Here is a 12,401-nt window from a genome sequence, read left to right as displayed (position 1 = left end):
AGGCTGGCTTTGGGGAGCTGAGGGCAGGCTCAGATTTGGGGAGCTGAGGGCAGGCTGGCTTTGGGGAGCTGAGGGCAGGCTCAGATTTGGGGAGCTGAGGGCAGGCTGGCTTTGGGGAGCTGAGGGCAGGCTCAGATTTGGGGAGCTGAGGGCAGGCTGGCTTTGGGGAGCTGAGGGCAGGCTCAGATTTGGGGAGCTGAGGGCAGGCTGGCTTTGGGGAGCTCTCAGAGCCACGGGGCAGGGTACTGGTGGTGCGGCGGGGCCGGGTGGAGCCGAGCCCATTGCATGCTCTGTCCATCCCTACATCTCCATGGAGCACACAGGCCCTGCTGGGAAATGCCTGCACCCCAAACCTGGTCCCTGGCAGCCCCTCCCAGCTGCAGGTGACACAGAGCCAGGTACAACACGAGCTGTCCTGCTCCTCTGGGATGCAGAAGGCAGCAGTGCCTGGAGCAGGGCAGCATTTTGAGGCAGCTGTTTCCCAGCTCCCAAGGAGTCTCCTCCTTCCCTCTGTGCAATAAACACAAACCCTTCTGTCCAATACTTGCATACACTTCCATGTCTGCCATTTTGAGGCCCTCCTCTGGTTTCTGCAGGGCTTTACAGCATTCCTGGGTGCTGCAGGGTGGAAGGCAAGAACTGTTAGTGTGAGTTTAATGAGATGGGATTGTCCTGCTACACAGGGACAGAAAGCTGAAGGTGCTGTGCCAGGTGCCTCAGTTTCAGCTTCTGGTCTGCAGTTAATACTGAAAGCCCACAGGAAGGAATCAGGCCCAGGTGTGTTTTACAGGTTTTTTACAGAAAACCACCCAGGAACAGACACATCTTTGAGCTCCAGAATGAACTGACAAGCCAGGTGGGAACTGAGAACTCCTGCTCAAACCTTGGCCAAGGCAGAGGAAAAAAAGTTGGTTTGCAACAGTTTCAGTGGCCCTGTCCCTGAGGCAGACAGAACAGTGCACTACACACTGCTTGCCCTGGGAACATCCATCACCCTGCTGGGGCACAGAGGTGGAATGGTAGCAATTATGTACACTTCTCCCTCAAAAAAATTAGATAAAGGGACAGAAACTTGGACCTGGCTCTAATTCCAACTGTTGCATCCTGAACACATCACAATTCTTCATTTGCAGGTAGTGAATAATATTTGCATAATTCATTGGAGTAATATGGCAAAACAAAAACATAAAGGACATGCTATAATCACAGATACCTGAAACATGAAATAATTTATAAACACAACTTTACAGAAATTGATATTTAAAACCAAAACCTTGTGATCTTATAAAATGTTCAAAGTTGGGCAGCCTTTGAATGTGGACATCATGGAACAGTTTCCTTCTCCTCTTCCCTGTCACCTTCAACACAATGTATCTTGCAAAGCAATGCAAACTCTGCCACAACTCAACAAAACCAGGGATGACAGGAAGAAGGAATGTTAAAAACTGATTTTAATAAATCATGTTACAAAACCCTAGGACCAGTTCACAAAGGAGAAGTGAGGTCTCATTCACCACTCTGAAGATGGGAACTGGGCTCCCCAGATAAGGTCCAAAGCCTTGAGCTGAGCTTTGCTGTGTGTCACTGCTCTGACAATTCAGAGCCACTCTGGAGCCCTGTTTTCCTTTTTGTCTTTCTATACTCTTGCAAGCTTATTAACACAGTACTGTGTTCCTACCTCAAAGGTGTACTTGCTTGCATCACTGGAAGAACATCATATTCATCCCAAACTCTGATAACACTTTCACAAATATTTGCTTCACCTAAACTAAAAATAAAGCCAAACTCCAAAATACAGTGAGAGAAAATATTTTGATCACAAAATAAAACATACCAGCAAACCAAGGCCGGGTTCCCATGAAACAAGAAGAATTAAAATAGGAAAAAAACAATGGGTGGATGTACTTAAAAGTAATCTTCCTTAAGTAGTTAAAATCTTTGGATCCTGAAACACCACCAAATCACCATAAATAAAGTACCATCCTCCCTGCTCCTGACCCCAGGAAACAAACCAACCCCAACACCCCACAATTTGCTGTGATCAGCAGCACATCTTAGGCACAGGATCTGGAGATAATTACCAGAAGGGATGCTGGCAGATTACAGGGTCCATTCAGAGAACATGCATTTGCCACTTCTTCCCCAAACTTCAGAAGTCTTTCTTCTAAAGCAATCTCTTGCACGTCCAGCTGCACGTCCTGGAGGTTGCGGATCCAAGGGGAGCAGCAATATTCTCTGCAGGATGCTTTCAACTACTTAAATCCTGACTGAAACTCTTCACATAAAGTACCAGTTAAATTGAAAACATTACAAGAGAGGGGTCTGACAGTGGCAAAGATACAACATAGTGGCTACAGCTCAGAAAATTTACATGTTATCAAATGGGAATCCATGACAAACTCAGATCTTCACATGAGACTATACAGAAGATTTTATGGAAATGAATGGATGCTTTTTCCTGTAACAAGAATATCTGTTTACAGTTTAGGTGATATTCTGTAACTATAGGAGGTAAGTTTGGAAATACAGACTATTACCAATTCTACCAAACTACTAAAACACTCTTAGCAGAACACTTGGCACTTTCCAATTCCCCAGTTTAAAACAGCAGCAGAAGTTACTCTTGTAGATGGCTGTTAAAGCCTCAGTGCATTAATGTGCTGAGACTGTCTCCTGTTCTCTCCTCTTGTCCTACACAGCTAAAGCCAAACCAAAAACCTGTAACATTTCTGGCATTACTGTACCTTCCCTTGCAATATGGAACAGAACCATGTCAGATCCATAAGTCTTCAAAAGTGATTCAAGTGATCAAAACGTCATCACACTGTCCCCTCTTTGCAGGACAGCATCTTCATGGTCTCATTGCCTTTGTGGTGTGGGCTGAGGTGATCCCATGATTTTAACTTGCCCTGTTTAACTTTCACCCTGCACCCCAGGTCCCTCCTGGCTCCTGCCCTCACTGGTTGTTGCAGCCCGGGGCGGCGGAGGAGGCGCCCGCCTGCTTCTGCTTCTTGCGGCGCTTGTTCAGCAGGCGGTTGTTGGACGTCTTCAAGTCTTTGATTTTCACTTGATCATAGTCCACCCTCATGGTAGCCAGAGCACTGGTCATCTCCTCCTGAAAGCAAGCAAGCAATGTAGCGAAGCCCCTGAGGCAGTGAGTGCATGGTCACCCCACCCTAGAGCCCGGAGAGGAGGGACACAAGGAGCCCTCTGTCCCCCCTGGGCAGCAAGGGCTGAGCCCTCTGTGTGCTCTGCACCAGGAACCAACCACTCCACTGGTGCCTCCTTCTACCAGGGCTCAGGCAGCAGGAGCTGCTCTCACAGCAATTCACAGGGAGCACACAGGACCACGCTCTGCTGGCCTAAATTCCACCTGTCCCTATCCCAGCACCTCTCCCTGGCTGGCTCTGTGCCTCCACACAAAGTATGTGCTTCAAATTCACACACCTCCTTAGTTTGCATTAATGCTTAAGTACAGGATTATTTTAAACTTTTTAATAAGGTTGTAAAGAAAAATCTGCTAGAGTAAACAAATGTCTGAGCATTTGGTTCAGGAAAGGAAAAACAATTCAATATCATGAGTATGTTGGTAGCTTGAGGGAATACCTTTGGGACGTACACAGAAGCACAAGCATAAGAAATTCTCAGAAACATGGAAAATAAGGCAGCTAACTGAAAATATCTGCTTGATCTCTGACTCAGACGGTAAATGTTGCCTAGGTCTCAAAAAAATTTTACCATTACATAGCTCAACAGCTGAGACTACACATCAGTGATTTAAATAAAATCAGTAATGAATAAAATACACTACAGGAATGTTGCAATTGTCAAAATTCTAGAAACTTGAAGTGCAGAAAACTCAGAATTAATTGTAAAAGCATGTAAACCTGTTAAAGGCCAGCAGGAAAGAGTTAAGACTTTCAGTGTGCCCTACTGCAGGAAGCATTCAGCAGTCATTGGTACACACAGCACCTGCTGGTGGGGCACCTGCTTAGATTAAGATAATTTTTTTTTCTCTGCTCTTCCCCCCACCAAATGACATAACAAGACAAGACTAGGGTTATTCAGTGCTGTTCCACAATTCAAAAGCACTACAGAAAAGAATGCAGCTCAGCCCTCCCACCTGTCCAACTACATTTTCATCACATTCTTCACTGTAATGAAGTTCCAACTGCCCCAGCACTGTCCTTCTCCTCCCTGGGTACATGCAGAAGCTCAGCAGGAGCATCATTCATGCCTTTGATCACAAATACCGTCTTTGCTGATATCTGGTGCAGCTGTAAGGCTGCCAATGAAGCTCAAATAGCATTCCTTCTTTTTTAAAACAGTTCTCATATACACTGCTGTTCTAACCAAGCCTGTTTATGGCACCCTGGTTTGACATGATTGTATTCAAAATAGCCACAGCATCCAAGGCAGCGCATTTCATCTCCTAGCACTCTTGACTTAAAGAAATCTGAATTTGGATTGACTCACTTTAACTTCATCCCAGTGGTCTTTATCCTCTTGCAGGACCCGTGCAGTGTGAAGAGGAGTTGGTGGCACTGACATTGATCTCTGAGAACAAAGAAAAACACCAAAAGAAATTCTGAAAAACAACATTTGGGAAGTGATTTCTTGCTCTTCTCTGTGTATGAAGGGCCTAAAATTTGATCTAATGTATTCCAATGGCCCTCATTATTCCTGCTTCCAATCACTCCACAAATGAACTCATGTGCAGGAGAAAAGGACCGCATTCCCCACACAACATTTAAAGAACAAAAAGAGAGAGAAATCAGTGCTGAGCTTCTTTCACTCTACTCCCTTCCAGTCCGAACAACTTATCTAACCAGTGTTGGATAAATTTTTATGTATGTTTTAGATTTTAACTATTCATTAATCAATGTCTTAAAGTGGTTAATTTGACCTTTATCTCCTAGGATTTGTTGTAGGAGACATTTTCTTGCACATATGCATTAACTGAGATCACCATTTCATCAGACTAAGTGAGCCCCAAAGAGGAAATGACACAATTGTTCTGAGCAAGGCACAGCTCAGAAGACAGAGCATCCACATGAAACTGAGATCTCTGCTCACCTGCCATGAAAGATCAGGAGATACTTTACATTAGAGTAAGGGACAATTTCTAAAGCATGAAGCACAGCTCCCTGACTGAACTCAGAAAGAATCATGGCAATTCTTGCCAGCCCCTAACCCAAACTATAATTTCATTTGGATACTCTATTTTCCTTATGCTTTCTACCCAAACTTGCTGTTTTCTGCTGTGGCATCCTACAGCTGCATGTCAACAGTGTCTAAGGAGATCCCTGTAAAACAAACCCCACACTGGAACCAGTGCTTATTGCTTATGTTCCCCCAGGCTCAGAGCAGCAGTGCAGCAGTCTCAGAAGTGAAGCAGAAATCCTTCATCCTCTGGACAAGGACCTCAGCTGGCCAGGGTACAGTTTTGTCAAACACAGCTGGGACAAGAGAAATGGAAAACAAGCAGACTGGTTGCAGTGCTGTCCCTGTCCCTGCTTCCCTGTGGAAGGTGCTTTTCTGCTGCTTGTTAAAAAAATCTTATAGACAAGGAACTAAATGAGTCTGTGCTCCACCTAAACTGACAGTTTTTGCCTACTTCACAGTAAAACACTTCTGTCATCCATCTCAAAGAAAAAAAAACAAAAAAAGAGGGGAAAGAAAAAAAAAGAGCCGTAAGCTCCCTCCCCCGCTGCTTGTGCAACTCCCCAGACATGCTTCCACTTTGGGATTTAGGAAAAGGGGGAACACAGACATTCACTCCACTGGTCTTTCCCTCTCCCTCCCTCTGCCCCTGTGAGCTATAGGTTCAGCAGAAAAGAAAGCCAACCTGCAGCTTCCCTCCAGGAAGGGTGTTGGAGCAGGGCTCCAGTTGGAGCAGGTGCAGCAGGGTCTGCAGACCCTGTCTCTAATCTCCTCCTCATTAATTGGCTCTGTGCATATTCCAATAACAAGTGTCACCGTAGGTGGCAGCTTCCTCAGCTATTAGGCACTCACTCCATGAAATTCCTCACCTGCTGACTTCTGAAACACCTTCTTGGGGCTTCAGACACTCAAAGCTGGAGGTATTTATTCTGAGCAATGATTACATTTTTATTTGGTTAAAAAAGACTCAGAAATATTGTCTGGGGTCTGTTCTACAGGGTCTTTACAACCTCAGTTTCTCAGCTCTGAATGACAACACCTTTCTACTCCATCAGGATGTCCTACAGCTGCATTTCACTTCATTCCAAGGGCTTCCAGGCATTGTAGGAATGGCGACAATCATCCGCACCTCTGCTTCTGCCCATGCTTTGAGGATTAGCACAGACACACCAGCATTATGGGAACAAAGGGAATCCTACAGCAGAAATCATTCTGTTCCTGGCTGATGATTCTTTGGGCAGCCAGAACAAGACTGGTATTTTTTTAGACATAAATGTGAGAAGTATAACCTACTATTTTGAGGGACACCTACAGAGCAGAGATGGCATCATGAAACTCAGTCTTGTAACTTCTGGGATTTGTGTCTCTTGTTTGAAATAAACCATACTGTATTAATAAAGTATTTTTTTCTCTTTTCCCCCCAAAAAAAATCTTTTAAAGAGAAGCAAATGCAACAAAGTCATGGAATGAAACCTGATCTGGGACTATAAATAGCTCTGTGTACCACCCTACCTGGCAATCTCTCACATGGAAAAAGAGACCCTTGCTCCTCCCCCACGCATTTCCAAACTCTGCCAAGGATGAGAATTCCCACTGAGCACAGGAGCATGTTCACCCTAACACAGCTATGCACAATGGTGCCTGAGACCACTAATAATAGCTCTTTAAATCCTGCACTGATGAAGTAAGCACACAGAGTTTATTTTTATATTTTTAAAGAGAGTAACACATGCATATGCTGCAGAGTCAACAGAGACTGCCTGCTCACAGAACACAGAGACATTTTTGGCTGTTGCTTCCAAGGACACGACTGTGGGTGTCTCCCCTTGTGTGTCCTCTGCTAACAGCAAGAAGAATTGTGGTTTTACAGGCAGGTGAACCTCTGAGGAGGGCACAGGAGGTTAATTAAGGGACCAGCAGTAATAACAGCCCTTCTCTTGCTGTGCTGTGTGGAGCTATACCCAAGTTCTGCATGTAAGAATCAATTTGTGGTGTAAAAAGTGATCTAAGACTCACATTAATCCAAGGGTGATTCATAAACTGAGAGACTGTCATCCTCTCTGTTGGGTCAGTCTTCAGTAAATGGCGAATGAGTTGTTTGGCTGAAAAACAGAACCAACAGGGCATGGTGTAGTCCAGGACTGCATTCCCAAATAACCTTGGGAACACAAGCCCTGCTGAATGAAGAAACACCATTTTGCAGGACTGAAAACACCTCCCAGTTGCTGTGACTGTGCTAAGAAGCCATGTACAGTGGGGCAGGTTACTGTGTTTAAAGGGGCAAAACAGGAAAACATCCAAAACAAGAGGCAAGAAGGAAAGAAAAGACAGGGAATTCCAGCTTTGCTCTCTACATCACCAAACCAACTGCTTTGAGAGCAAAAGCTGAAGGGAAAGAGAAGCACAGAGACAGAAAGCTGCTAAGCTGCCTGCCTCAAAGATGGCAACAAGCTGGGCATTATGGGCTCAATGAATACACAAGCTGATGTTTTGAGAAATGATGGAACACTAGCACAGGCTGTGGAAAAAAGGAACAATGAACTTTGCCAACTGAGAGGCCACTAAAAAGACAAAAAAGTCAAAAAAATGGATTGCACAAACTGGCTTTGCAGCAGCTTTCTGTGAACATGGGATTTGCCAAAGCAAGAGCACTAATAACTGGGATATGAGATGGTGAGAGGCTAGACAAGAGTTCCATTAATGTGGGTGGACAGACTGGAAACACTGCATCCAAAGGAAGTTATTTGGGACTTACACAAAATTTCCTTAGGAAACCTGTAAGAACTTCTAAAAAGGAGTTCTCTTTTAGGAACATCACATGCAAGATGACTAAATGCTTGTAAGAAGTTGCCAGAGGTACAAGTTTAATTTGTTGAGAGAGGCTGCAAAGGACAAGGACAGCACAACACAGGGAAAAAAAGCAGCAACCTCCTGCAGGTGCCTCATCAGCCTAAAGAACACCCACAGATGAGATGATCTTAATAGCATGGAAGGTAGAGGGCCCCTGTCTCCATCCACACAAGCACACAGAAACCCACACACAGTGCAAGTGCATGTTCTCTCACCAAGCTCCTCTAGCCTGTTTTTAACTGCTGGAATATGAACAAGACCCAAAGCAGAGAAACTATTTAGCCAGAAACCCATGACTAAAACATCTCCCTCAACAATGTTCAGCAGGCTGTGCTGCACACAGCCACGAGGTGCAGTGAGGGGTGAAGATGCCACAGAGCAGAGCAGGGTCCAAGGATGATTTGTTACTGCTGAACAGCAGACAAAACCAGGATCACAGCAATATAAAGGGCTTGTAAGAAAAACAGATAAGCCCAGATATTGCTGACCCTTCTCTTTAATATGACAGGAAGGTGAGACTTCCAGCTTATGAGACTGTCAGGATAAGAGGGAATCAAAAATACCCACTTTCAGGACACTGATTTGAGCCCAGCAGCTTTTGATCAATGACTTATACAAAACAAATTGTTGACCTTGATTTAAGTAGCAGCTGGCAAATTCCCACATCCCAAAAAACTAGCATGAAAACTTGCCATCCTTGCTGGCTGGATCACCAAGGAGGGCAAAGACTGAATAAATTCTTAAGAGAGTTTGCCTTTCTTCCAGCTCAGCTTGCATTGGAGCTGTCCAGGCTGTCTCCTTTCTCAGGATTAGAGTCTTCTGTTTCAAGAGGGTTTAATATCAGCATTCACTAGCACTAGCTGGATTTTGAAAGAAGGTTTTCAGTAGTCATTTGCTTTTTGTAGCACAGAGGTTGCTGGCTGGTATCTGAGTTCCCAGTCGTTCTCTGTAGCACCTTACAAAAAATGGATTTAAATTGCAGAGGAAAGGGAAACAAAAGCTCAGACAGATTTTTAGAAATAGTCTCTTTGTAAGCACTGCAGCACTGCACACCACCATGCCCACACTCATCAGCACCAGAGAGGATTTCTACCTTCCTCTGATACTTCAGCCCACTCTGGATTGGGAAATCCATATTGCCCCATCCGAATTCTTCTCTTCATCCCTGGAGAAATGGCTTGACCAGTGTTGGAGTAGAATGGAGGGAACCCACACAGGCTGTAAGAGTGGACAAAAGAATTTTCATAACTAAGGGAGTCCTTTCACCTCTAAAAATGTTTTATTCAAGCTTATATTCTACTGCAGGCTGCAGGATCCCAGTGAACAATTACTTGTGAGTGCAGATTTAACAAGTTCCTTCCCAAATACTTACAGAATATATGTGATGACACCCAATGACCACATGTCACATGATTTGTCATACTTCTCAGGACCAAGGACTTCTGGGGCTGAAGAAGATTAAAATCACAGGTAAACAGAGTACCAGGTATTTCTGTTCATCTCCATTATTTTGTAAGTAGCAGCACTTCAGCAACAGGTATCAGAGGCATTAAAAACCACAACTCACTGCAGGAACTGGGTAGCACTTTCGACTGACAAGTTCCTAAAGGCATTTAAAGTAACTTTAAAAAGGAGGAACAGAGCTGGAAAAATGCCCTACTCCTCACCTTGGTGTCTCTCTGCTCAAGGGAGTACTAAGATTACCAAAAAGCAGAAGGAGCTACAGCTAAATGTGTGCAGGGAGACACTGCACTGAAAGAGGCAGGAGCATATGTTCCAGCAATCAGAATAGAAAGGCCCTACTGGAGCTGTGATAAAATTTTGAATGATACCTGGGTGGTGTGTTTAGCTCCAGCAGCTACAGGGCACTGTATTTTTCTTTGGCCTCCAGAGCATTATATTTTTTCCACTAAGTAACAAAATTAGACAGAGATACATTTAGAGGGGATTTTTTTGTCCCCTGGGGCAGGTAAACTGCCAGGGAGCTTGATTTTGTAAGGAAAATTATTCTTTAAACATATGAGCAATCATGCTGGTTTATAAAAAGGTGTTGAGAAGGGAAATGTCAGCTTGTTTATACACAAATATAAAGGCATAAAAACACACGTGTGTAAACTCCCTAACATTTCATCACTAAACCCAGCTCACAAAAATACATCAAAAAAAGAGTATTGCTAATGTGATTATCTGCTCCCAGTGAATAAGTCTCTTTCAATACAGAAAACTATACAAACTTTTATCAGAGAAGTAATTTTTCAAACAAATTAAGTCCTTTTTCCAGCAAAGAAATTCCAAGCATGGACTGCCCCAGTCAAACCATGTGATGAATGACTATTAACTCAAGACTAAAATGAGTGCATGAAGGACAGTCTGCTGTGGCATTCATTACACAGTGCTTCAACTTTGGACAAAATGAAGGAAAAATTCTGCTGTGATTAAGTCATGTTGCTTCTTTATTACTAATTCCTCAATTTGTCAGGTTAAAGAGGTTTTACAGCTGAGGCAATACTCTTCTCCCTTATTGCTTTAATTTAAGCTATGGGAAGTTTAGCACAGAAATACCCAAATATCACAAAGCTCAATTCAAATTATGGCTTTTATTGCATCATTCAGAGGAAACATCAGGATTACTTCATGTGTAATCAGAAGGAATTCCCTCTCTCTCCTTGTGTATCTCCATTTGTATCTCTTTGAAGGCTTTTTCCTCTGTCACCAAGGCAGAAAGCAGGAGCACTGAACTGTACTGGAACCAGACTTCAGGTTTGGATTGGATCCCAGCTTAAATCCTGGAGGCTAACACTTCACATTACACCCAGAATAGAAGATTTCCCACCCACTGCAAGGGAAGGAATGACAGAAACACAGAAGAAATGTGCCTTGGATAACTCACCCACATAATAAGGAGTGTAACAGGGGGTCTGCAGTGCATTTACAGTGGTTTCTTTGGCAAAGCCGAAGTCTGTGAGTTTGAGCACAGGATCTTTGTCTTTAGATGTGTAAAGCAGGTTTTCAGGCTGGAAGGCCACCAAAAGAGGACAAACAGGACAATGAAGTGATGTCTCTAAGGAGCTGACAGGTCAAACCCACCACCACCATTTGGGTCTTCTTACTTCTGTCACAACCCCACCAAACACACAGCAAGTTCCCTCCCAACAGGCAGCACTTCTCCTCAGGCTAAACATCAACATCCTTCTTAGCAAGGTTATTTGGGAGAGAAACCCACAAAACCCTGTCCAATGGGCCTCCAGTGTGGCTTCTTGAACCTCTCCCAGTTCCCTGCACTTCCTGGGACTGATCTGTGTGGTGACAGCAGCTGATCTGACATCACACTGTGCCTCAAGCACCCCAGGGGCAGGACAAGGGAAATCCTCAGCCAAAGCCCCCACAAGGAACTGACACAGCTCCATCAGAATTAACTGATACAGACACAGGCCCTTTGCTGCCCCCCCTCCTCTGTCTCCTGAAACCTGAGGTAATTCCACTCTTGCTCCACACTCCATACAGGCAGAAGTGGCACAGAGGGAAATACAAGCTCCTGTGCCCAAGAACAGGGACAACAGGGTATTTCCATTATCTCCAATTAGTTCAACTCATTTCCCAGTTTACCCCCTGGTGACACCATGATGTGTCAGCTCTCCCTCCAGCTAAACACACAAACATCTGTAGAAAATCCACCAGCTCAGAGCTGTGGAATTGATCTGATGTCTCAGTCTATCACTACAAGCGCTGCTGTCCTGCACATTCCATCCCCTGCTGTGTCCCTGCACTGGAAATGCCAGAGTGCAGCGAGCTTGGCTTTGCTTGTGCTGAGCACTTCGGAGCCTGAACACAAAATACAGCCCTACATATAATACAGCCCTACACAAAATACAGCCCTACAAACTGGCAAACCCCTACAACGAGATTGGGGTTCAAATTTTACCTCATTAAACGCTGGCAGTAACTGAGATCTCCCAATTTTCCCAAATATTCACACTCTTATTGAAGTGAGTTAAATGCATGAAATTGATAATTCCTCCCAGAAGTTTCCCCTTTTTCTGAAGGGGGTTTTGCTGTTTGGGGTTTTTGTGGATTTTTTTTTTTGTTTTGTTTTGGTTTTTTTTTTTTTTAATACAAGTATGATGCTGAAAGCAACTAATAACTGGCAAAGACTGTACATAGAGGTATCTATAAGTTACAGGTTCACTTGAAGGAGTGCTATTTTCTTGCTAATTAATGGATTGCAAGTGGGCAGTACCTCTTTAACTAAGCATCTGACTATCATGAGATTTTTCTGCATTCTGTACACAACTGGAAGGCATTAGCACACATGAATATTCCAACCTTGGACTAGTTGCAAACTAGTGAGCAAATCCTTTCTCACACTGGCAGAGGAACAGGAACACTTT

General features: G+C 44.1%; 1 protein-coding gene across 2 annotated transcripts in view; it reads right to left on the bottom strand.

The window, feature by feature from the left end:
- Window positions 1-1,433: 1,433 nt before the first annotated feature.
- Window positions 1,434-12,401, bottom strand: part of MAPKAPK3 (MAPK activated protein kinase 3) — a 46,695-nt gene continuing 35,727 nt past the window's right edge. For both annotated transcript variants that reach the window (XM_054280876.1, XM_054280879.1), the window contains exons 6-11: window positions 10,904-11,027; window positions 9,386-9,461; window positions 9,107-9,231; window positions 7,180-7,265; window positions 4,477-4,557; window positions 1,434-3,115 (exon numbers count right to left, since the gene is read on the bottom strand). In XM_054280876.1, coding sequence (XP_054136851.1) covers window positions 2,957-3,115; window positions 4,477-4,557; window positions 7,180-7,265; window positions 9,107-9,231; window positions 9,386-9,461; window positions 10,904-11,027 — 651 coding nt within the window. In that variant the 3' untranslated portion in view covers window positions 1,434-2,956. The remainder of the gene's footprint in view (window positions 3,116-4,476; window positions 4,558-7,179; window positions 7,266-9,106; window positions 9,232-9,385; window positions 9,462-10,903; window positions 11,028-12,401) is intronic.

The sequence above is a fragment of the Melozone crissalis genome, unplaced genomic scaffold (genome assembly GCF_028551555.1).
Source record: "Melozone crissalis strain CALT ecotype California unplaced genomic scaffold, PUWL_Pcris_2 ptg000029l_1, whole genome shotgun sequence".
NCBI lineage: Eukaryota > Metazoa > Chordata > Aves > Passeriformes > Passerellidae > Melozone > Melozone crissalis.
The sequence above is the reverse complement of the archived record's forward strand: the minus strand, read 5'-3'. Positions and strand labels throughout refer to the sequence as shown.